General features: G+C 37.6%; 1 protein-coding gene across 5 annotated transcripts in view; it reads left to right on the forward strand.

Annotated features, from left to right (window-relative positions):
* Positions 1–2,454: 2,454 nt before the first annotated feature.
* Positions 2,455–27,179, forward strand: part of LOC122478833 (sulfotransferase 1 family member D1-like) — a 52,549-nt gene continuing 27,824 nt past the window's right edge. The window contains exons 1-3 of one of the 5 annotated variants that reach the window (XM_043572538.1): positions 13,112–13,208; positions 16,563–16,677; positions 25,406–25,563. In XM_043572538.1, coding sequence (XP_043428473.1) covers positions 25,416–25,563 — 148 coding nt within the window. In that variant the 5' untranslated portion in view covers positions 13,112–13,208; positions 16,563–16,677; positions 25,406–25,415. Of the gene's footprint in view, positions 2,831–13,081; positions 13,209–16,368; positions 16,678–25,405; positions 25,564–27,179 lie in introns of those variants that run through there. The other 4 variants (XM_043572539.1, XM_043572535.1, XM_043572536.1 and 1 more) reach the window with 4 other exon arrangements.

Genomic DNA, 27,179 nt, shown 5'->3' on the forward strand with positions numbered 1-27,179 from the left:
ACTAGTCTCCAACTTAGCCACCATTTAGGGAAGTTTTATGAAAATAAATTGTATTAGTCAGCTTTACTAAGAAATGAAACAATCTCAGACTTCTTGTTAACTACAACAAAGGGTTATTCCTTGTTTGTGTTGCTTTTGAGTGCCACATGGTTCCAGGCTTTAGACAGGCTGAGACTTTGACACATGTGTTTTTCATTTTGGGGCCCAGGCTGAAGGAGCAGCTCCTTTAGGGGACATGTTCACTCTCAAGGTAGACAAAAAAAGAACAAGAGATCCATGGTAAAATACAATGTCTCTTAAAGCATCATTGGCATCTTCTCACTTCTACTCACATGTAATTGGTCAAAGATCACGGCTTAAGTCCAAAGTTATTGGGCAGGAAAATATACTGCTTTCAAAGGCAAAGTACAGGACAGTGAATATTTGCCCACATTAATATAATCAACTCCCATGGCCTTCTCTCAACTTTTTACAGCCCTTTATTATCAAAACTGTTGGCATTGATTTGAAATCCTGCAGGAAGAATTGTATGATGAAGAGCTCAAGAACTCCCAATTTTGCTCTTAACTCCCTGCCATAACCTAAAACTCAGTCAGTTATTCATTCTCATCTCACAGGAAGGCCTGTGAGAGTCCCAATGTTTGGGCTGAAGTGTCAGAATTGTTGGCGACTCCTTGACAGTGACAAAAACATTGAACTGATCTATACCTAAATGATCATTCAGGGTACATACTACATACATAGTAACATAGTTATAAGAAACTATAGATTTATGTTTTGAGATATCTTGCCCTAAGTTTCAGTCTTATCTGATCAGGGTAGTATTGATGAAATCTACTGATGTGTTGCTGCTAACCCTCAAACACTTATAGTCTCATTCTATATATAATTCATCTTTAATGTATGTCTCTCTATCTTTCTCTCATAGATAGATAGATAGATAGATATACACATACATTTGGAGGCATATATATATATATATATATGCACAATATCATGCAAACTTTTAAAACTTATTTCTAAACAATATTTATTTATAAAATGTATCCCTACAGAAAAGAATATTTAAAATACTGTTTCAGCAATCAACTTGACAATGCTTTTTAGACCAATAATAATTACGGCTTGGGAAAGTAAACCCTTTGAGTAATGGGGCAAGTTTACTAGGCTGGATACCTTTCATTTACCCCTCCAGGTTCCATCCTGTTTTCTGCCTTGGGAGGTTAAAGTGTATGAATTACATTAACAGGATTTTGGGCTCTCTGGCTTCTATTTGACAGGAAATCTGAAGAAGAGAGGAGAATAAAGTTAAGCAGATTATTTCCCTGGACCTTTCTCATGAGGTCAAATTAAGTGGGATGCATCCTTCAATCAAACTAACCTGAAAAGTCTCATCCCTGAATTCCCTTGTTTTCATTAATGGCATGCTTTCTTCAGCTATATCTAGTAACACTAGGTCCTGAATCCATAAGTTGCAATTTTTCTGGAACATAAATCTTCAATCTCATGCAAGGGAGGCATGAGAAGAGCCTGAGCATCATATTCTAGCTGCAAGACCTGTGGAGAGGCAAACTAGAAATATTTTCCCCTGTTGTTCAGATTAATCTATAAATGGTATCTAATTTTCTCCAGATGTGTTGCCTTCCTGTAATTCTGTAGCAGTGTGACATTCAGGTTGTTTCTTAGTTTCTTCCCTGAAGCAGACTACAAGATAAAATCCTTAATCAAGATTTTCCCACTGGAGCCAAAGGAACGGTTGGATGTTCAGAGGATGATAATATAGAATAATTATATCTTGGGGCACCAGAGTGGCTCTGTCGGGTAAGCATCTGACTCTTGACTTCAGCTCAGGTCATGGTGTCATGGTTCATGGTTTCGAGTCCCGGGACGGGCTCTGTGCTGACAGTGTGGAGCTTGCCTAGGATTCTCTCTCTCACCCTCTCTCTCTCTCTCTCTGTCCCTCTTCTGCTTGTGCTTCCCCCCCCCCAAACTAAATAAACGTTTAAAAAACATCTTTATACTTTGTTGAATGAGAGGTTGCAATTTCAAATTCCATTTCTGTACAGTTTGATAAACTCAGAGCTCTAAATAACTTTGCCCTGTGTTAACAGCATGATTTCAAGACCTAGAAACAAAAAAGGAAGCATGTCATATATAGGTGATCATGTGGAAAATGACGAGTTTCAAATCAGTTTTTTCTATTTGGAAACAGAATTTTTACCACAGTCACCACTATTGGCCCAGGGCTTAAAAAAGTGATACAGATCTGGCTCTGGATGGTAAGGGCTTCACTTAAGGAACAGAAGATATTCCAACTCTTCTTGGCTTCATGTTCTTTTCCCTTTGCCCTGACACAGGGAACATGTTCCTGCTGGTCTAATTTGCCCATGCAGTTCTAGAGGTACAAATAAATCACCTTTAAGCGAGGGTTTCTAATAAAAACACTGGAGCCATGAAATGGCATCCGTGTTATGCTTTTATAGCTGAAATTAAAAGCGAAAGTTAAAGAGCCTCCATTTACTACGCATAATTATTGGATAGTGTTCATTCCAGATTCCATGGATTTCCACAGGCTCTTTGTTTCCATCTATCTACCACCACAAGTAACAACAAAAAGCCTTCTCTTAAGCATTTAATACTTAAACTGGTAATAAATAGACTTTGTACAGCTAATTATCAACCTCATATAGCCCTACAGATTTCATCTTTTCTTCCTAATGCATAAGACAGATTATCTTGGTTGACTGAACAATATATAGAGGGAAATTTCCAGTAACCAATTTCTGTAGAAACAAACTCTGGGCCTCCAGTTCCTCAAGACAACCATCTGGTAAGTGATTTATCAACTCTCTCTTTAAAGTGTCAATATTTTGTATAAAACTAAATTTAACAACTGAAAAATTAGAGAATGAGAAATGGAAATTCTCATATGGATGTTTTGCTGTGAAATGGGAACTATCTGGGGATTCTTAGGTCCAGATTTTCTATCATAAATTCCAAGCATTATTTTTCATATTTAAAATTGTATTGTCTGCAGAGGTAGTCTGCTCTACTAATTTTAACTTTGTAAAGCTAAAACTAATTTTAAAGGTTATTAATCTTCCACCTCAGTATTTCTGTTTATCTAGAAGGAATATTTATCTCAAAGGAACATCTCAACTACTTGGTTGAATTCTTTAAAAATCGGTGTGTAAGAATATGGAAATCCAATCTAGGTAAAGATACAAGTCTGCTTTTTTGTACTTCTTGAAATTACCAAAGAATTGTATTGTATAGATGTTAGATAAATGCATTTTCCATTGATGACTGCCTTTATTTCCTTTTTCAAAAATAATTTGACTATATGGCATGTGTTTCACTACAATGCATATATGATCTTTTTTATCTTTAAATTAGAGAACCACTACAGTAATGTGTTCTTCAGTTTCTACAAATTTATTACTTTCCTAAAGGTTTTGAAACACGATTATTTTTTCATGCGCACTCTCCTACTTTCACTTTAATGAAAAACTACTTCAGAATGGTCTCTTCTATATCCCTTTGACTTTTACCTTAGATTTATTATTTAAGCAATATTTTAAAAACCCCACATTAGTACAAAAAACCTTAATAAATGAAGTCACTTGATAGCACTAAATGTTTATTGTAGTAATGAGATTATTTAGCATTGTATTTTAACAACTGATGAAAAGAGCTTAATACATTTTAAACCTAAATATTTGAAATTAAAATGATTCTAGTAAGTCAGGTTAATTTATTTGGGCTAATGCCTATGACCAGTCAATACAGGTTTTTTCAATGCATAAATGTTTACAATCACGTTTTTTTTAAAAAGAAAGATATAAATATTTTCTTCAAGATGTGAAAATTAGAAGCCAATGTTCTGAAAATGTTCCAAAATTATATTTTATTTTAAACCATTAAAATAGATTTATTAGCTATCAACATGAATAAAGCTATACTGAACTTTAAAATCACTATATTCCCGACTGAAAATGGGGATAATATAGTTGAAGGCTGTATGATCATATGAGATCCCTAAATTTCCAGATATACTAGAAGAGGTATTTTATATGGTAAAAAAAAAAATTCATTTGGGGCCACATGACTCATTTAGTGTTTCATGATGGCTCAGAGTATGCAGAGGGTATTTTCAGCAACAATTAGACCCTTTGTTTTCTCTGGAATGTTGGCAAGTGTATCCTTCTTCATTGCATCTAAGAACAACTTCCTGTTGTGTTCTGAAACTTGACAGAAATAAACTTGAAAGAGTTTGGAACTGATTTCAAAAGTCAATAGGAAGTAGCTATCCAAAGCCTTTAAAACTTGAAGAATACTTTCAAGGGTGTGTGTCCGGGCAGAATCTAAGACGTCACAATTGAAGATGCACACCTGAGTTAAAGTCATCTCCTTCTAGGAAAAATTAAAGCTTTATGAAACTTCACAATGCACACATCTAGCACTCGCTTTGGCAGAACATACACAGGTACATTCATCTCATTGCATCTCATAGCACCACATCCTGACAATAGATTTTAGAGAGGAGGAACAGTGGAATAACACTAATCTTTCCTAGAAAAGAGTAATTCTTTGTTTTGGAAAAGGTTTGGTGATAAGAGATCTGACATTGCCCAGGTAATTTTCTTTAGGTCTGATTCATCCCACTATAGGCCACTTTGCCTTTGTCAATGTGGGTTTAAGGCTTAATCTAACTCCAGTTTTGTCAAGTTAGCAGAAGGCAATGTTTTCAGCCTATATAAATATCATTATTTCTCAAAGACATTGAATTTTGTATCTTATTCTCCAAAGAAGGTTGTGCTAAAAGTTACAGTACCCATAGAAATTATAGATGGACAAGAAAGAAAGAAACATATTTTAAAGGAGAATAATGAAATACTTTTGTTACCAAAGTGCTCAAATTGGTTTAAACATTAAAAGGGAATAAACATATGTGTGCATATGTGTATATATATATATATATATACATATACACATATGTGTGCATATGTGTATATATATATATATATATATACATATACACACACACATATGGATTTTTAAAAGGATGAATTGAGAAACAGAGAAAAAATATAGGCTAAGAAAGAGTAGTGTTATTGTCTAATAAGATAGATTCAAAACAAAAAAGATCAAGAGTTAGCTAAATCTATGTTAATAAATATTATATTCCATAATGAACACAATCACAGTTTTATAGTTCAGAGAGCATACTTTCAGAGTAAGAAGAAAAACTCATTTACTGTGTATGTTAAAAGTTTTGAGAGAAATTGATAGAAATAGATATGCAGAGGTAAATCTTACACAACATTTATCTGAGAGATATTAAAATATTTTGAAGATTCAAAAATATATTGACATTGAATACATTTGTATATATGCATATATAAATTTACACATTTACATATATATACAGATTTATACATACACATATATACACTAAATATGGACACTAATAGATATACCAATAGATATATCTTATACTACCAATAGATAATACAACTTGCCACAAAATGATCATTTTGATCATTTTGATCACAATCAAATGTAAAATATAAAATTTATGATCTTTGAATTCTCTAAACCAGCAAATTAACATAGAGTATCTAATTAAAAATTGTAAAATGAAAAAAAATTTAAAAAAAAAAAAAAAAAAAGAAAAAAAAGGGGCGCCTGGGTGGCGCAGTCGGTTAAGTGTCCGACTTCAGCCAGGTCACGATCTCGCGGTCCGGGAGTTCGAGCCCCGCGTCAGGCTCTGGGCTGATGGCTCAGAGCCTGGAGCCTGTTTCCGATTCTGTGTCTCCCTCTCTCTCTGCCCCTCCCCCGTTCATGCTCTGTCTCTCTCTGTCGCAAAAATAAAATAAACGTTGAAAAAAAAAATTTAAAAAAAAAAAAAATTGTAAAATGAGACAAGTTAAATTTGCAAATTAAAGCCGAATCAAATACATTTTCTTTATAATAATCTATTGGGTTAGTAATCATATAATTAAATACAAATTATTTAGTAAATAATGAAAACTGGAAATATTTGAGCCTCTTGGATTTGGCCAAAACTGACCAGTGACAAATTCAAAGCCTTAAATGTTTTTGGGGTGCCTGAGTGGCTCAGTTGGTTAAGCAACCAACTCTTGATTTCAGCTCAGGTAATGATCTCTTGGTTTGTGAGACTGAACACCATATCGGGCTCTGTGCTGACAGCAGGGAGCCTGCTTAAAATTCTCTCTCTCCCTCTCTATCTATGCCCCTCCCCCACTCTCTCTCTCTCCCTCACTTTCTCTCTCTCTCTCTCAAAATAAATAAACATTTAAAAAGTTATTTAAAAATCCTTAAATGTTTTCATATTAAATTAAAGACAATTAATTATTCAACTGAAAAACAAACAAACAAAAAAAAACAAAAAACAAAGAAGGAACAGGATGGTGTCCAGAATCCATAAATCTGTGTATTATTTTTTTGAGTATAGATGACACACAGTGTTACATTACTTTATACACAGGTGTACAACTCAGTGATTTGACAAACTTGCACATTATGCTATGTTCACCATGTGTAGCTGCCATCTGTCCCATCACATCTCTATTAAAATGTCATTGCCTGTTTTCTTTATGCCGTGCCTTTTACTCCCATGATATATTCATTCCATAACTAGAAGCCTCTATCTTCACCTCCCCTTCACCGTTTTGCCCAACCCTGCATCTCTCTCCCCTCTGGCAACCATCAGTTTGTTCTCTGTATTTATAGATCTGATTCTGCTTTTTGTTGTTTCTTCTTCTTTTTTATTTTAGATTCCACTTTTGAGTATAATCATATGATATTTGTCTTTCTCTGACATATTTCACTTAGCATAGAACACTGTATGGTCCATCCATATTGTCTCAAATGGCACAATCTCATCCTTATTTATGGCTTAGAAATATTCCATTTTCTATTGATGGACACAGATTGCTTCTATATCTTGGCTGTTGTAAATAATGTTGCAATAAACATAGGAGGGAATAAGCATATGTCTTTTCAAACTAGTGTTTTCATTTTCTTTGGTAAAAGACTCAGTAGTGGAATTATTGGATCATTTTTAATTTTTTGAGGAAACTCCATATGGTTTTCCACAATGGATGCACCAGCAGTGCACAAGGGTTCTTTTTTCTCCACATCCTCACCAACACTTGTTGTTTCTTGTCATTTTGGCTTTAGCCATTCTAATTGGTGTGAAGTAATAGCTCTTGTGGTTTTGACTTGCATTTCCCTGATGATTAGTGAGGTTGAGTATCCTTTCATGTGTCTGTTGGCCATCTATATGTCCTCCTGGGAAAAGCATTCAGGTCCTCTGCCCATTTTTTAATCAGTTGGTTTGTTTTTTTAAGTATTAAGTTGTATACATTCTTTATATATTTTGGATATTAACCCCTTATTGAATATATCACTTGCAAATATCTTCTCCCATTCCATAGGTTGCCTTTTTGTTTTCTTGATGGTTTCCTTTATTGAGCAAACACTTTTTATTTTGATGTTGTCCCAATAGTTTATTTTTGCATTTATTTTCCTTGCCTAAGGAGATACATCTAGAAAAATGTTACCAGGGCTGATGTCAGAGAAATACTGCCTGGGGTTATGATCCTTCACTTCGTTATGTACATGTTGTTCGACTTTGGGAATTTCTCATAACATCTCCAACCCTCAGTTCCCTTTTCTGGAAAATAGGGGTAAATAATATCTATTTCATATATTGCTAGAAAGGTAAATTATTATTATAATTTTTTTGTGGTTAATATTTTATTGATCTTTACTCTATGTCAAGCATTGCTCCAAGTACTTTACTCATTTAATTCTTACAAGTATCCAATGCGATGAGACATAAAATAATTCCCATTTTACAGATGAAGACAATATAGTCAAAAAAATTTACAAAAATTATTCAGAATCACACTTGAAAGGGCCTTTTGAAAACTGGCTCCAATCCATTGTGGGTGCTCCATAAATGTTTATTTCCCCACCTTCTTCCATCTGCCTTTGCCTACTTTTGATCGTACAAAACAGGAAACATTTGCTCAACCTTCTAACCAACTCTGCCAAATATTGTCTTTTTCTCTGCAGGAGAAATCCAAAGCTCCTACTTTTTAGGTGAAATCATACAGCACCATGGTGACAGAAAAGCCACATTTTAAAGAAAGAAAGACAAAATCAAGTTAAAGAAAAAAACAACCCACATTCAAACACAGACATACACAATTCTATTTTCAATGAAGATACATGCTTGTTATACTATTCCTAACATGTATATCATTTACACTTACAAACAAGAAGGCCCTATTATAAAGCAGAGTTGTATATACTTTCAGGAACTGAGATAGTGATCTCACCAATCTCTTCCATTGCTAGGTATTAGAGAGCTGTTTTCTGGATTTAACAAGGCCCTGGGGATGCCAGACGAAGAATATAATTAACTCTTTACCATAAAATACCTACGTTAAAAGACCCTGACAATAATAGTGCCTGGTAGCAAATGGCATCCATTACTTCCTGACTATGTACAAAGAATTGCCTGAGGATATGAAATAATAGGGTACATTCATCTTGCGAATATCTGTATGAGATGGAGGAAACAGGTAATTGCAATTATCTCCACTTAAATACTAAAGTTGTTAAGCATTTTTAAAGCTAATGGCTTGCTTAAGACAAATTATAGCGGCATCTGAGTTGCTCAGTCAGTTAAGCATCTGAGTCTCGGCTTCAGCTCAGGTCATGATCTCACGGTTTGAGTTGGACCTCCACGTTGGGTTCTGTGCTGATAGCATGGAGTCTGCTTGGGGTTCTCTCTCTCCCTCTCTCCCTACTCTTCCCCAGCTCCAGCTCTCAAAAATAAATAAATAAATAAATAAATAAACAAACAAACAAACGTTTAAAAAAAGAGAGAGATTATAAAGCAGAGATTAAATATAAAAACTTAGACCATTATCTCTTTTTTGTGGGACTGAATCAGATAGAGAATAGTTCTCTAGACGAAAGAGAATGTATTTTTTTTCTGGTTTGAGACAGTGTTAAAATTTTAAAAAGCGTGAATTTTGAGATTATGATGGTATAAATGGTGACCATATGATAACACTTTTAGAAATACATGCCCGACAGTGTGCTGCATTTTCTTTTTCTTTTCTTTTCTTCCAAGTTTTTATTTAAATTTAAGTTAGTTAACCTATAGTGTAGTATTGGTTTCAGGAATAAAATTTGGAGATTCATCATTTACATAGAACACCCAGTAGCATGATGCATTTTCATACACATTATTTCATTTATGATATTCTTTCAAGTTTTTATTTAAATTCCAGTTAGTTTCATTTATGAGCTTATGACAATGACATTGACACAATGACTATGATTCTATGAAATGGATGCTATCTGGTCAGATGAAGAATTCTCTCCTCAAAAAAGTTCACTTGCCCAAAGCTACATAGTTGGTAAGTTCTAGATTTTTCCAGCAGTGGCCTTTCCAGCAACAAAGCTGAGAGCTTTCACTGTTGGATGAGTTAATTTCCAGGATGTGAAATCTGATTACCATTTAGAAGTTTTGTGTTATAGGGCAGGTTGCATAAACTCTGAAAATTTCCAATGATATATCAATTTCAAAGCTATTATTAAGTCAAGTGGAGATATATAATATGAAAATTATAATGACTATAAATGCTCATAAATATTAGTATTTTTCATGTATTATGCCTTGGTGTTAATCCATGCTATCTTAGCCAACTAAACTTGATAACATAAACTAAGATCATTTATAGGATACAGTGTGTGGGAAAAGAACATAGGCTCATTTCTATGTAGACAGCAAACAAACAAAAGACAACAGTCAAAAGGCACATAATTGGATAATTTATTACAGACATAAACTGCCAAAAGTCATATGAAAAATACAGAATATTGTATGTATTATTTTTGAGATTTTATAAATAAGAAGCTTTTATAAATGTACACTTTGAAGTTTGATAAAAGCAAAGCAGCATTTTAACTAGCAGTATCCTAACAGAATTTTTCAGCAGTAGAGGAGTGCTGTGGTAAACATGTTCCTTTCTTGTTTCTACTGTTATGACCTAAAACATATAGTTGGGGGGCACTGGGTAGCTCAGTAGATTAAGCCGCCGACTTCATTCAGCTCAGGTCATGATCTCACTGCCTGTGAGTTCAAGCCCCACGTCAGGCTCTGTGCTGACAGCTGAGAGCCTGGAGCCTGCTTCAGATTCTGTGTCTCCCTCTCTCTCTTCCCCTCCCCTGCTAGACTCTGTCTCTCTCATAACTAAAATAAAAACAAAAAAAAAAAAATTTTTTTAACATATAGTTGGTAACCAGAGAATATTCATTTTACTTAGAATTGGAGAATGTGATGGGGCGCCTGGGTGGCTCAGTCGGTTGGGCGTCCGACTTCAGCTCAGGTCACGATCTCACGGTCTGTGAGTTCGAGCCCCGCGTTGGGCTCTGGGCTGATGGCTCAGAGCCTGGAGCCTGCTTCCGATTCTGTGTCTCCCTCTCTCTCTGCCCCTCCCCCGTTCATGCTCTGTCTCTCTCTGTCTCAAAAATAAAATAAAAGTTAAAAAAAAATTTTTAGAATTGGAGAATGTTAGGGGTGAAACAAACCAGAGTGACCATTTTGTGCATTTCCCATATTTTTTAGACAGGTAAAACTTGGCTCAGAAATAGGAGGTAACTCAGGTTTATACGGTTGGTTTGTGAAACAGCTCAAATGCCACACCTCAGATTCCCAATGCTGTGCTTTGAAAAGCCCCACAAATACAGTATTTCTATTGCTAAAATAGTTTAGTCTTTACACATTTAAAAAGGAGTTCATAAAATCTGTCCTGTTTAGGTGTGTTGAATATCGGGGCACCTGGGTGACTCAGTTGGTTAAGCGTCCAACTCTCAATTTCAGCTCAGGTCATGATCTCACGTTTGCTGAGTTCCAGCCCCATGTTGGGCTCCACATTGAGTGTGGAGCCAGCTTGGGATACTGCCTCTCTCCCTCTCTCTCTCCCTCTTTCCATCTCCTCTGTTTCCACTCTCTGTCTCAGAATAAACGCCTTTTAAAAAAGAATCTGAATATCAAAATATTATCACTTTCTAGGGGAATAATGTATTGATTATTGTGATTTTAATATTAACTTTTTTGTGATTAAGACACATCATATCCTTAGGTACAATATTTCATTATTTTAACTCATTAATAGGCATGAAAGCCAATGTTTGGTTTAGGTTAACATGGACTAACATTGACTTTTACCAGTGTGAAGAATATTAAGTAGTTTCCAAGGACTTATAATTATCTTCCAGAGGAAGTTATATTTCAAGGGACATTTTGTTTACATCTATTTAATTTACTTGTTATTAGTAATTATATTTGATTTAAAAATTTTTTTAAAAAGATTATGTCTGGGTGGCTCAGTCAGTTAAACGTCTGACTTCAGCTCAGGTCATGATCTCAGGGCTCCTGGGTTTGAGCCCCGAGTCAGACCCTCTGCTGACAGCTCAGAGCCTGAAACCTTCTTGACATTTTGTGTCTCCTTCTCTCTCTGCCCCTCCCCCACTCACGCTCTGTCTCCCTCTCTCCCTCTCTCAAAAATAAACATTTAAAATTAATAATTACATTTGAATTACCTACAAAAACTTCATTAAATATTAGACAAAGTCAGCCATTATTCCAGTCTGTTCTTTTGGTGTAGTTGACAGACCTTGTAAGAGACAATATGAACTTATTTCACTAGTAAACCCAGGTGGAATGAAAGTTTTATATCTAATGCTGAAACGTCTAAAGACATGTCTGTTTCAATTAAAACATCAACATTAAACTAACTTTTATATCAAATATTTTCCCAGACCATGTGAACTTAAAAAAAAAAAACATGTAGGTTAGTTTCTATCTTTCTGAGAGGTTTAGAAAACCAAATCCTTATAAGCACTTGTCTTCAAACCAACTAAATAGAACTCTTTCAGAAATTAGTTTTAGCAATACCATCCAGAGGTAGAAACATATCACATATTTACAACATATACGAGTGGACATACACCCAAACACACAGACACGTAGACCTTATTTCTTTTTTATTCTCAAGTTACTTAATGTACAGTGTAGTCTTGGCTTTAGGAGTAGAACCCAGTGATTCATCTCTTACATATGACACCCAGTGCTCATCCCGAAAAGTACCCTCCTTTATGCTGGTTCCCCATTTAACCCATCCATTACATTTTAAATGCATAATAAGAGGTATAACTTCAAAAGACAGAGAAAGAACCGATATTCTTCCAAGAAGCACTTTAATTTCTTAAGGCCAATGCTTTACAAGCCTTTAGAGATAAAAAGGGGAAGGCTTTTGTTTTGTTTTGTTTTTTCCTGGGAAACAAGGTTTTTATCTGTGGCTACAGCCACAACTGGGCAGCAGGGGCAGGTGGGAACACCCAGGCTGGTGAGTCAAGCCAAGCCGCCAAGTCAAGTTGTCTCCCACCTTCAGCAAACAGACTACAAAGGTGTTCGGGGGCCAGCCAAGGGCATTGGTGCAGCAGTAAAAGCAGCAACACTCAACCTCAAGTGAGGTACCTGGAGGGTCATGGAAGGTCCCTGCAGGATGAGGGAGGACTAGAAACCCGGGGCTGGGACTCAGAAGCCTTAGGAACAGGGAAAGTTTTCCAATGGTAAAGGAATAGGTGAATTCTGAATCGCCTGCACAGCTGACTTTTGTTTTGCAAAAGGATTTGTGAGTTAAGGATAGTTTTTCTCAATCCCTCGAAGAATTGGGTGGTAACTTAATTGACATTATGGATTGATTCACTTATCCAATTATATTATCTTCAATTTGCTTCTTTCCCTCTGCGTACACAGTTTTAATTTTAAATATTTCTGGCAATATTGAATAACCTCCATCAGGTGTCAGATGGGTCCCTAAAGAGAATGAAAAAAAATATTACTTTCTCAAAATCCAGAGTCACTTATAAAATAAGAAAAAAGCAAAGCAAAGCAAAACAAAACCTTGCATGTAACAGGCAGGCAGAAAGCCAAGCACAGTTATGCAAAATGAGACCAATGAGAAGGCCAAGGCTGTCCCTGGGACAGAAAGGTTCAAAAGCAATGGGTTTGGATTTCGAAAGGAAGGGTCAATGTAACACTGCATTTTGCAATCTTTAGCGGGCACTACAGAGACTCGGAAGAACTGATTTTGGTAAGAATTTTTACCTTTGGCGGGCTTCTACTGGTTTTTCAAAGATCCTCTCTATTGGCTCTGGTATTTGCCAGAGTCTTCCCTTAGTTGTTTCAAGGAAAAAAGTAACCATTTATACCTGAAAAATCTCTCAGTTTTGTCCTGTCTGGGAGGGGCCCATATAGGAGCTATCCTTTGGAGGCAGATCTAGGGGTGTCTGTAAGGCCATCAGCTGAGATTTTTGTTTATAGTTACGTAGTCTCTTCAGGAGAAACAATTCAGACAGAGGATCACACTGGGGGAGCAGCAGGAGTTAAGTCAGTCATATAATCTTTTGTTTCAGGCACTTCGTACATCTTTAATTTATTGTTAGCCTTTTGTAATCTTTTAATGAAACTATTTTGAACTTTTTTAGCCTTGTGGAGGCTTCTGCTTGCCAATTAAAAGAGGTATTCAGTTCTGTTTGAGAACCCTTACTTTCAAGTGAGCTTCTTAAATCATCTTATCTGATTGGAACGATCCACGTATGGCCACTTTACTTCCACATTTTCTTTAGTAACATTTTTCCATCTTGCTAGACATCTGGAACATTCTGGAACTATAGTTCTTAGACATAAAATAAGCAGGTGAGCTGGAAGGAAGCACACTCAATTCTCTATATACAGAGGATCCCATTTCTTTCAGCTAGGTTTTGGGTTTCTTGGAGCCAAACTAATACTTAAGAGGGACTTGTCAAGGGGTTGGGATTTAGTGAGGTGTTTTGCAGTGTGCCTCATTGCATGGAAACTTTCTTGAGGTTGGTTGGTGACCTAGTGTCAACCTAACTCATTCTGTGACAAATTTATCCTAACACAGAGTCTTTGAGTTAGGCAGTGAGTGCTCTAACAGCTCTTAAATCCTCAACCTATGCCCACTAATTTTTGCAGCATTTTGGCCTCCAAGATCCATGCTACCAATAACTTTTATTTACATAAAACAAGACAAAAAAACATGTGCACCTTAATACACCTGCAGCAACCAAAACATGTCATTCTGGACTGGTCAAGAGAAGGCCCCGTGCATACCACAAGCAAACCCCAACGTGGGCTTAACCAGCAGATGCCCTTCAGGAGACTCTGGACAGGAAATTGGGAAACGATTCAACCAGCAAACTCTAATAAATAAGGACCTTGGACTGGAACTGGGGAAGGGATTCCAACATGGACTTGTGGACTGAACCAAGAGCTAAGAACTGGTGTTCTGCTCTGTGAGAGCCTCCTGTCAGAAATCCAGTTAGATAAGTAGCTTGAATATAAGAACAGAGCTAAAACCAAGACTTACCAGGAGCCCTCAGAAAGGACAAGAAAAACAGTGGACTCAAAGGGCTTGTGGGGCATCATACCTATGTTTCTTGTTGCCCCCCAAATGCTATCAGAAGTTCACTCTGGATCCCATGGGGAGCCTGAGTGGCTCAGTCAGTTAAGCATCTGACTCTTGATTTCCGCTCATGTCGTGATCTCATGGTTCATGGGTGTGAGCTCCACATCGGACTATGTGCTAACAGTGCAAAGCCTGCTTTGGATTCTCTCCCTCCCTCTCTGTCTGCCTCTCCCCTGTTCATGTTCTGTCTCTTTCTCTCTCTTAAAATAAATAAATACATATGAAAAAATTACAAAACTAAAACTAAAAACTTAAAAATAAGAAGTTCACTTTGATCCCAATGCTACCACCAAATCAGTTAGGAAACAAAGTTCAACCAAATAAATTTTAAGATCTAATTTTTTAAATGATTCATGAATTGGGCAGCATCCCATCTATAGCAAGTAGAGAGGAGCTTTCTCATGTTGTTATGTGTGAGTTTTCTAAAAAGATTTATAGTTAAGGTAGGGCCTAGATAACACAGTAGGGAAAACATATTTAGGAGGAAAGAAATGGCCTCAGATTTAAACGTTTTGAATTTGTCAAACAGTCAAGACATTCATAGAAATGTTCAGAATATATAAGTCTTTGTCAGCCTGGTGATGTTGACACTAATACGTGTAAGTCACATATCGAGGGTGTTTACAGAGTAGATAAGAATGCTGACACTAGATTTGAAGTTATCACATTTAAGGTGTGACCACTCATTTATCTGTCCTTTATGTATGAATTCTAGTTATCATTTTTCTCTTACTACTTAATTCTTCCTTCCTTATCACTTTACTATGTTCTACTTTTCTTCTTGGTACTTATCTCCATATAGTATGTCTATTCTTATTTTATCAAACTCCACATTGGCTCCATAAGAGTAGATATTTCATTGAGAATGTTCCTGTAGTAGCCACAATATGTTGGATAGTACAATACAGACTCTACTGTGGTAGGGCCCCCTCCCTAAGGAAAGAAAAAAAAAAAAAAAACCTCAAGGCAACCTTGCTACTTGACAAAGTCCCTCAAGACCTTGTAACATGAGATCACTTAATCAGACTACAAGTTTGTGTGTTTCCATATATGGGAGACAAAGAAGTAAAAAAGATATAAAAAAAACTACACCACGTGGCGTTCTGGGCTCAGTTCTTCGGGTACGAACACAACTGAGTGGTGCTGGCAGGAATAAAGTTGCTTCCTGGAAAGAAAAGCCTCAGTGTTATGATGCTCTGTGCGAGAATCCTGCTCCATTACTTGGGGGCTCTCATCCAGGATTTGGAGATGGTGCGTTTCCACCTCCTTTGCCACTAGGGATGCAAACCTCAGGGCGCCTGGAGAGGGGGTTCACCAGGCACCAGAGGACTGCTTGATCCGCAGGAGACTAGCCCTCCCAGCGCACTAGCCCTCCCAGCGTACGGAAGCCAGGACCCTGTGTGTGCCAATGGAACCCTTGTAGCCCAGGAACCAGTTCAGAGAATACCCGTCAGACTGGTAGGAACCCGGGTTCATTTTGTCAGACCTGCCCCTACGAGGCAGAAGGGGAGCCTGATCACCTCCCAGACTTGCCCTAGTAGTTCCACAAGGGAGGAGGAATGAAGCTGCAACTCTAAGGCTTTGGGCGCTGGGCAGCAGGTTGGAGTCACCATGTGACTATGTATGGGGACTTGTTGTCTCCTTCATTTCCTGGGTCAATGACTATGATAATTAGAGCCAACAGTCTCTGGTTAGTCTACTTCAGAACGGAGACTTTAAGAAATATTCCCAAGCAGCTGCCGAAACTCCTTTTGTTTCGGGGAAGTTCCCTGTCTTCTCCGGACTGACATGGACTGCCTAATTCTACTGGTGGGAAACAAAACAAAAGAAACCTGGAGTCTGCTCCTCTGTCTGAGTTGACAAGATTTAAAACTGGGAATTCTCTTTCTCTGCCTTGTGCTGGCACCTTGTCTCTTCTGCCTTCCCTTCCCTCCCTCCTGCTTCTGCACCACCTAGGGGGAGGCCTGCATAACTGGCTCCTCAATACCTCAGGCACCATCAACTCCTCTTCCCACCCTAGATGTTGAGAAGTGAAGACCACCGAAGACAGTTTTCCCCACTAACATTCCAGGTAAAAATTAACCATGGGGAACAAATTGTCTTAAGTGGACTCAAGTAAAGCATATTCAGTGTTTAAGCTAATTTAAGTTTGTTGGTTTGAGATAGACAATGTTTAACAACATTAAAAAAAAATTATTCTACCTAGATTTGCTGTAGGTTAAATAAGCTCATGTTATCTCTGTTCCAATTTGTTAACAAAAGGATGACTTAAAGTGATGGTTAATTTTGTCTGTCTCAAAGCTTTCATGGGTAATTGTTAAGATAGCTTTCAAAGTCTTTGGTAACCTAAAACTTTAAAGCTTTGCTTGCATGATAAATTGAGATTGAATTCATTGGATATCTAATGAGATAAGAGGTGAAAGCACTAATTACCAGATGTAGGTTTGTGCTTCAGACTTATTGCAGAAAAAAAAAAAAACAAAACTAAGGATATTTGGAACTATTGAAAAGCATGCTTTCTACTTAATGGATTCATAAGTTTGTCATCTAAAAAAAAAGTTCTGATGTAACATAGAATTCACAATTGGTCAGTACTTAGTTCACTGGTACCAAGGTTTCTAGAAGTTAAAATTCTGCTACATGTAGTTAAAACTGGTAAAAATAAGACAAGCAACTCTATGTAGACAAGTAAGAGATGTAAAAGAAAGATATAAAAAATGAAAATGTATTTTTTTTGAAGGTAAAAGAAAGTAATTTTGTCCTAAATGAGACTGGCTATTTGGAGAAAAATGGCTTGAGACAAAATCTAAATGCAAAGAAAAGTTGTAGAAGGCTCGTGAAGGAAAATCTTTAAAAAGAAATTTTTTGTGTGGTCAGGATGGACTAAGGTTAAAATAAATGGATTTTAAAAGTACACAGGGTTAAGATTAAAATTCCTCCTTTGATCCAAAGAATGGGGAAATAATGGCAATACTCTTGGTGCCAGCCTCCAAATCCTCCACATTTGTGTTGTTTCTGTTTAGCAGAAGAATGGATGCCTCTGCCATATGAGGCATGGATAATATAAAGGGCTTTTACTTAGATACATGGGAGCCATTTTACTAAACTTAGCCCATTGTATGCCAAAAATGGATATCCACATGGCTGAAGCATATTTACGTGGGCATTGTTGGAAAAGGCAGGGGAATAGACCTTGACTTTGGCTCTTTAAGCCCCTCCCTCAACGGCAATAATCGATATGTGAGTTATTGTTGGGCCATAATAGACTTAATGCACCCTATGACAATCAAGAAAATCTTGCTTGGTCACAGTCCATATGCCCAAGGTCCTACAGGCAGGAAAGAGGGTGGTGGGGTGGGGAACCCTTTACATTACAAGGTTTAAGACAGATAAAAGGAGATCTGATTGGGTAAGTATATAAAGGCTTTTCAGAATATTACATATGTTTTTGAGTTGACCTGGAAAGATATAATTCTTTTGTTAAATCAGACTCTTAATGAGACAGATAGTTTGGAAAAAAAAAGGGGGGGGGGAATCTAAGACTTACCCCTTAAATTATGCTAAACTAGCCACTATTTTACAAGCATAAAATGGGGAGATCAATGGCCTTCCTACAGAAGTTGAGGGAGGCTCTCATTAAATATATGGGAATCCCCCCAACACCCCTAAGGCTGAGATGATTTTAAAGGACAAATTTGTCACTCAATCAGCCCTAGGTATTCAGAGAAAATGCAAAAATTAGCTGTTGGCCTTGAAGGGACCCTGAAGGAGCTCTTACGAGCTGCCAATTGGGCATATTACAAACAAAACAGAAAAGGAAACTTTAAAAAAAAAAAAAAAAGAAAAGAAAAGAAATATGAAGCCTTAGTTGTGGCCTTACCTACTATGTCAGACCGAACTTCCCGAGGTCCTGGCACCAAGTGCCGTTTATATGGCTTTCAGAACACTAAAATGGGAACATCCTCAGAGGGGACAACCAAAATGAAAACTCCATAAGCCATGCCCCTTGTATGGAAACAATCACTGGAGATCTGAGTGCCCTCAGGGACCTCTATCTATGAGCTCAGATAACTAATGTCCCTGGAATGAACTAACCAGGTCCTGGAGCTCTTCTCGGTGGCTCCCCTAAACCAACTGTCTATCAGAAACCCAGAACATCGGGTAACTCTGAATATAGAAGGAAAACTGGTTGATTTCCTTCTTGACACCAAAGCTACCTCTTCTGTCCTCCTTTCCACTCCAGGCCAGCTATCCAAAGGCAGCATGATAATTAGAGGCATCTTTGAAAAATTTCTAACCAAATTTTTCTCTCAGCCCCTGGGATGTATATGGGGAAACCTAATTTTTTCTCATTTTTTACTGATAATGCCAGAGAGCCTCACTCCCTTGCTAGAAAGGAACATTACAACTAAATCAGAGACTATGTGCTACTAACTCCAGGACAGATAAACAATTACGTGAGTTTTTGAAAATTACTGGATATTGTAGGCTGTAGATCCCAGGGTTCAAAAAAATAGTTTCCTGCTTTATCAGTTACTAAAGGGAGCTCAATCCTACTAGTCTCCCCCACAAAAATAAACTGGGGTCTGACTTCCAGATACTGTCTCCAGCCCTTGGAATGGTTACAAACAGAGCAGGGCAATTACTATTACCAAGCTCACAGAGCTGAAAGATTATTAAAACACAGCATCAGGACTTTCATTTCGGGAGGGACAAAACTTATCAAATGGCCCAAAGAATGTTTACGAAAAGAAAAATTGTCAAGGACAGTTCTGCAAGTACTATCAGGCTGTAAAGTATGTCTTAAAAACAATCCTCTCAACCACAAACTTGCTTTCCCAGAAAATCAAGGAACTGGAGACTATCCAGTAAAGACTAACAGTTAGGTTTCACTCATCTGCCAAAGTCAAAAAAAAAAAATTCCAACATCTGTTTGTGCGGGTTAATGCTTTTACTAACTGGGTAAAGGCCTTCCCCTACAAGACAGAAAAGGCACATAAAGTAATACAAATTCTGCTTTATAAAATAATACCCAGGTTTAGCTTACCTAAAAATTTACAAATTAATAATGGTAAATGGTTGCCTTGACTCTTTCTCTAGTAGAACTCCTGGCTCTTAAAGAAGTTTTACACATGGGGGCGCCTGGGTGGCGCAGTCGGTTAAGCGTCCCACTTCAGCCAGGTCACCATCTCGAGGTCCGTGAGTTCGACCCCCGCGTCAGGCTCTGGGCTGATGGCTCAGAGCCTGGAGCCTGTTTCTGATTCTGTGTCTCCCTCTCTCTCTGCCCCTCCCCCGTTCATGCTCTGTCTCTCTCTGTCCCAGAAATAAATAAACGTTGAAAAAAAAAAAAAAAGAAGTTTTACACATCAAAATAAAGCAGACTGTCTGCTTATACTCAGCAAAACTCTTAATAACACCTGATAAGCATTAGATGCCTTAAATTTTTTTTAATTAAGTTAGGGCCAAACTCTTAGAAATAGAGCCACCATTGATTACTTACTGCCACCACTTCTCCATCACCTGGGTTAAGAGATTGATTCCCTGACATATGTTGTTTACAAAGTCAGGGTCTCTCCTAGATTATTTGACAGGTTTGGGAACTGGGGGCATTATCTTTTTTTTTTTTTTTTTAACGTTTATTTATTTTTGAGACAGAGAGAGACAGAGCATGAACGGGGGAGGGGCAGAGAGAGAGGGAGACACAGAACTGGAAGCAGGCTCCAGGCTCTGAGCCATCAGTCCAGAGCCCGACGCGAGGCTCGAACTCACGGTCCGTGAGATCGTGACCTGAGCTGAAGTCGGTCGCTCAACCGACTGAGCCACCCAGGCGCCCCTGGGGGCATTATCTTAAGATGCCATCTTGTTGGTCACTATGATCTTTACTGTGTGTTTTTCTCTTTATGTCTGCTAATGTTTATGCCACCTCATGCCTGCCATCCTTCCTGTAGAACTATACTGTGGGCCAATCGACTGACCCTTGGGTAGACTCTAACTGCTGAACCCCTACACCATCCCTTATCAGCTTGAAGAAGCCAGAGCAGTCATCATCCCTGTTTTCTAACAGCAGTTACAGGCCCTATTCCAGGGAAGAAATAAATAGGGAAAGAGTTAACATTAGGCAGGGAGAGATAAGGGACGTTCAGGAGGCAGACTGCAGCTACAAATGGGAGGCTGAAGAACCAGATGCGGTTTTCCCCTTATAAAATCCCTTATGGGCACCCTCTCCCCATTATCCAGTGCATATGGAGGGATCTAAATGAGGTAGACAACCTAACCCAATCTAAGGCAACAGATGCGAGCCCTTGGCTGTACCCTAACCACCTTACTCCACTGGGTCAGGGAGCGATTACCTGTGAGTCTGACCACAGACACTGGCCCCTTTAAACCGGGAGATGCAATATAGATAAAGAAATAAACTCTCCACCCCCTAAAAGCCCCCTGGAGGGTCCCGTTCACTGTCATTTTGTCCACCCCTACTTTAGTAAAGGTGGCCAAAGTGGGTCTCTGCATTCACTACAGCAGAGTGAAGCCAGCATCTCCTGGGAGCTGATCCATCAATGCCATGTAAACTGACCATACGGAAGAAGCAATCTGCAACTCTAGAGGCTCTGGGAGATTGCAGCCCTGCTTTAGTCACTCTGGAAGCTGACTAATCTACACATGGCAGAAGCTTGAGGAATCGACAGTCCAGTGGAACAAAAGACTGTCCTTATTTTCTATATGTTTCCTTACTGTGATGCACTGTCACACCTAGTTTCTTTATTATGATTCTTGCTCTGTTCTTTGCCATAGGATCAGCAGAGGCCGACCCGGCCTGGCTAAAAATGTGATGAGAGATTTCCGTGAACACTCACCTTCCTTTTGTGGATAGGATACTTTGTTGGTTGGACCAACATGGGAAAACAATGGCCATAAGAGACTAGAAAAGTAGATCCCCAAAAACCTTAGAGTAAAACAAAATACCCCAGTCCTACTGTCGGGGTTTGGCTTCTTAAAAGCTCAATTATTGGGGGAAAAATATCTGTCTTGCCCAGTGGGGAAAAAGTTCATCATCGTCTCTGTTCAATACTTAACATGCCTAAGCCAAAGCTTTTATAAGTCAACTGCCTGAAAAACCCAATGGTGGGAGATCCCAGATCACCTTGAGCCAGATTCCCCAACCTTTGTCTAACTTCTCTCATCTCTGAGAGACCTGGGACAATGTCAACACAGCTATCAAATGGCAGGCCCCAGGTGGACTATACTAGATATGTGGGAGGACAGTGTATATAAACCTCTAAACCAAGATGATGCCCTTTGACCCTAAATAGAGGGGTCTGAGCACCAAAGGGGGTACTGTGGTAGGGTCCCCTCCCTAAGGAAAGGAAAAAAAAATCCTCAAGGCAACCTTGTTACCTGACAACATCCCTCGCAACCTTGTAACATGAGATCACTTAATCAGACTACAAGTATGTGTGTTACCATATATGGGAGACAAAAAAGTAAAAAATACACAAAAAACTATGCCACCTAGCATTCTGGGCTCAGTTCTTTGGGTATGGAACCCAACTGAGTGGTGCCGGCAGGAATAAAGTTGCTTCCTGGAAAGAAAACCCTGGGTGTCATGACTCTCTGTACGAGAATCCTGCTACAATACTATAGGAAAACAACAACAACCATAACAAAACAAAACAAAACAAACAAAAACCCACAACACTAAAATATCAATGGCTTAACATAATGAAGAATTATTTTTTCCTGTCATGGTCTAAAGAAAGGTGGGAAGATCACCTCAATCATGGCAGGACTAGGCATCTGAACACACAGACTAGAAAGGCTCCCTGGCCATGGAAGAAAGGACTGGAGGGTCAAGGAAAAGTTTTACGTCACCCACAGCCCAGTAACCAAAACTTAGTCACATCTTCCCAATCTAACTTCAAGGGAGACTAAAAAATACTCTCTGTGCTTGGAAAGAGGTAAAGGTATTGTGAACACATAGCATTTTCTCTGCCCTGGCCCTTAACTATAAATAGTACCAAAGGTACCCAATACTTCCCAGCAAATACTATTTTTTAAAAAATCAGGGGCGCCTGGGTGGCGCAGTCGGTTAGGCGTCCGACTTCAGCCAGGTCTCGATCTCGCGGTCCGTGAGTTCGAGCCCCACGTCGGGCTCTGGGCTGATGGCTCAGAGCCTGGAGCCTGTTTCCGATTCTGTGTCTCCCTCTCTCTCTGCCCCTCCCCCGTTCATGCTCTGTCTCTCTCTGTCCCAAAAATAAATAAACGTTGAAAAAAAAAATTTTTTTAAAATCAGAATTTGTTATTTAGAAACAGAGGAGGGTGGACAATGACTAACTATGAGCTTTTAAAACTTTACATTTCTTATTCTTTCTTTTCACAGGCAGATATCCACAAAAGTTTGCAAATAATGACAGGAAATATAGTAGTACCAATACCATCAAATCATAACCCAGTGCTGTCATAAATTTACTTTTGAGGTATAGCAAACACAATAATCAACTTAATACTATCTATTGTATTGGAACTTTAGGGTATTTATAAATCCTAAGACTTTTGGTAAAACCAAAATAATAATAAAAAAATAATATTTACTTACTCTTAACACAGAGCCCACTTTGGATCCTCTGTCCCCCTCCCCAGCTCTCACTCTCTTTCTTTCTCTTAAAAATAAGCACTTAAAATAATAATAATAATAATAATAATAATATTTAAGTATATACTCCTCCCCCATGATGCTCAGGAACATCTCAGAACCACTAACACATTACCATCCTTTCAAACTAGGTCAGAACTATTGTTAACTCTGTGCATAATGGCGGGTCAGTGGATTCTCCTATTCTGGTGGAAACAGACAGAAACGCAGTTATATCCCAGACACATTTAATCACACAGAAAAAATCCTGAAGTCTCTAGTTTCTTACAACATAATTTGGCAAAGTATTTACACACTCCAACCTCATTAACACTCTAGCCTTCTCTCTCCCATTTTAGGGTCTTTGCACGAAGTGCTCTTTCCTGGTTGGAAAGTTCTCTTCTCAAAATTAACACTTGCTCCTTTCTCAGGGGAAACATTTCTCAGCAGCTTGATTCTGTCAGTTTCCCTCTATTTATGGAATATATCTCTGCTTCATAGCACTTACCATCAATGAAAATTTCAACTTATTGCTATGATTGTTTGATCAGTGTCTTTCTTTCCCACTCTGTTCGAAGCACCATGAAGATAGCTGAAAGTTTTTATAGTAGTTAGATTCTCCAATGCAGTGTGTCCCAGATATTAAACAATAATATCCAATCGATACTTTTGAATTAATTAATTTTGCTCTCACAACATTGTCCTTTATGTTAGTATGTACAAGGGTAGTGAAAATCAAAATAAAACAAGTAACAAAATAATAACACCTTGTTCTAGGAATCAAACAAAAACCTGGTAGCTAGCCAAGCAAGAACTTGTATACTTTGTCCTTTGTTACACTTTGACAGAGTGGAGAACATAGCTGGGATTACTCTGGGTAGTATGGACATTTTAACAACATTAACTTTTACAATCTATGAACACAAAATATCTTTCCATTTATTTGGGTCTTCTTAAATTTATTTCATTAATGTCTAATAGTTTTCAGTGCACAGTTCTTTTACTCTTCGGTTAAATTTATTCCTAGATATTTTATTATTTTTGATGCAATTATAAATGGATTGTCTTCTTAATTTGTTTTTGATAGTTTGTTAGCATATAGAAACACAAAAGTGTTTTTTATATATTGACTTTGTATACTATAACTTTATAATCTTTTAAAATAAAAAGTATTTGCATGAGGCAGGGTAGGGGTGGAGTGAGGAGGATTTGAAAAGGAAAAAAAGATAAGAAATTGCACATGAGAAAAGGAACAGGTTAAATTATATCCTTTGACTCCGGGTCCGATTCTTGAAGAGAAGTTCGGCAGCTGCCGGAGGGCTCAGGAAGACTGATAAACCCACGCTTGTTACATAGTCTCTGTTTTTCTAGCACTTTAAACAAAGAAAAATAACCCCTTAGGCTCATGCTAAATTGGGAAAACAACAATATGTTTCAGAGTAGTGCTTAAGATATATTTCAAGCTCTTCCACTTATATGTGATAGCTAAAGAGAGATAAAAGTACCTTTATTAGAACCATGCTGAGAATATAAAACTATACATGATGTCACTGGTGTTACAAAGTGCATTGGAACGATGTATCTCCAGTGCTACACCTACCCCAAGCTTGTTTCTTTCACCCAGTCTTTTGTTGTCATTCCTTTCTTCTTCCCCGCCCTCCCTCTATACATACTTTCATTCTTGTGGTCTGTTAAACACAATTTAGATGGAATCATTTGCCAGTCTCATCTAGTAATTTAAAGGAGGGAAGTACTACCTAAGGCCACTCTTCAGTTTCTAGTTTACAGCCTGGGTGGCTCAGTCCATTAAGCATTGGACTCTTGATTTCAGTTCAGGTCAGAGTCTCCTGGTTGGTGTGGTTACTCTCCCTTTACTCCAAAGCCCAGTACTTTTACTATCCATCCCACAAATCTCGGCCTCAATTGTCCAATGAACATGTTGATGGTATTTAATGTATAAACAGCACATATGAAATAAATAGTGTAAGACCTATGAGGTTTTATAATACTTTTTTTCTTCCACTGATTCATAAGGCACAGTAATGTGATCTAAAGCTGCTGCATCTATAGTAATGAAATACTAATTTAATAAAATACCAATTTATTTTACTTTGATTACCGCTATTAAAACAAATACTTCTTAACATGTTCCTTTTTGTTTAAAATCTAGTTTCTGAAAAATGGACAAGAAGCTGGATATCTTCAGGAGGGAGTTAGTGGATGTTCAGGGTGTCCCCCTCTTCTGGAGTATTGCTGAGGAGTGGTCCCAGGTGGAGTCATTTGAGGCCCGACCAGATGACCTTCTGATCTCAACCTACCCCAAATCCGGTAAGATCTTTTTAGTTGTTTGTACTCGCTGATTGGTTATCGATCTGTATGTGTAAGCCCACTGCTCTCATCACTAGTGAAGGGAACACAGCAGCAGTTGCTGGGACAGTTTTGTCTGAAATCAGATAAAACTCACTTTCGATTCTGAAAGATCTGCCACTGAGTAGGGGCTAATCGGAGGGAAAATTAATGTCTTATTTTCCTTTTTAAATCCAAACAAAAATGATGAAAACTGCATATCTAAAATGATTTAGGTACATTAGATTATTTACATATTTATATTCCTTCTATGCATTTTAATGTTTACATTATTCATTGTAGTATTTTAAACATATTTGGTAAAATATTTTATTATTTTAAACACTTTATTATTATTTTAAACACATTTAGAAATGTTTTGCTATAATGTTAGACAGCTGCTGACCTCAGTGTTAAAAGCTGCTGACCTTCTCTGATCTCAGAAAAAAGAACTTAACATGACTCAATAAGAATCACTAATTTTTATTTCTCCAGATGTTTTTATGACAGTCTTCCAATTCATCCAGTGATAGATATACAGAGAAATATCAGAGAATGAGTTTTTATTGCCTTTATCCACTTAATTTACTTGAGCCCATAATCAATCAAGTGTTCCAATTGCTAAATTCTCTAATGTCAACTTTCCTTTATATTTCTGCTCCATTTCTTTTTTTTTTTTATATATATATATAACTTTATCTATTTATTTTTTTGTGAGGGAGGAGCAGAGAGAGAATCCCAAGCAGGTTCTTTGCTGATGTGAGCAGAGTCTGACACAGGGCTTGAACCCACAAACTGTGAGATCATGACCTAAGCCCAAATCAAGAGTTGGTTGCTTAACTGACTAAGCCACCCTGGCAACCCTTTCTGCTTCATTTCTGAAAGGAATTGAGAATGAGAAGGTTTTAATAATTACATTGACTACTAATTCTCTCTTTATTTTATAAATGTTGAAATTACTTCATAGGGCTATGTAAAAAAGCCTGGAAGGAAACACCTGAGTTTTTGGAGATTCTAATGCCAAAATTATAAACACTGCATGAGAACAAAGAGCTCTTATCAGAAAACAAACAAATGTACAATACAGACCTTTGTAGGAATAGAAAACAAGCCTATTTTGGCAAAAGCTAGTTTTTTCTTTCTTCTTACTACTTACATTGCTCTCTAAGCAATTTAGCAGACCCGAATTGTTTGGAACGAAAACTACTTTGCATTTCCTGGTTGAGGCACAAGTTTAGAAAAGGTAGGGCAATTACTAAAAATGTACATGATCTTTTGTTTTTGCTATTTAAAAAAATATATTCACAAGCAGAAAACCATTCGGATGATCTTTGGAAGGCACCATTATACAGTGCTTCATTTGTGAAAGTGCTTTTTGAAGCTGGATTTCTTTTGACGTAGTGAAAGCTAGGTGGCTAGCTGGCTACATGTAAAGTAATTGAATACTCTGTGGTCACGTTTTGTCTTTGATTTTTTTTTCCCTTTACAAGCTGTTGAAAATGTGTCTTAATGTTATTAATATATCAGTTCCCTGTAAATTTTGAGAAGCCAAGCTAACTTATTCCTTCTATGGGGCAAATCATGTGCTTTAAAAAAAA

This window comes from Prionailurus bengalensis, chromosome B1, assembly GCF_016509475.1.
Source record: "Prionailurus bengalensis isolate Pbe53 chromosome B1, Fcat_Pben_1.1_paternal_pri, whole genome shotgun sequence".
Classification (NCBI taxonomy): Eukaryota; Metazoa; Chordata; class Mammalia; order Carnivora; family Felidae; genus Prionailurus; species Prionailurus bengalensis.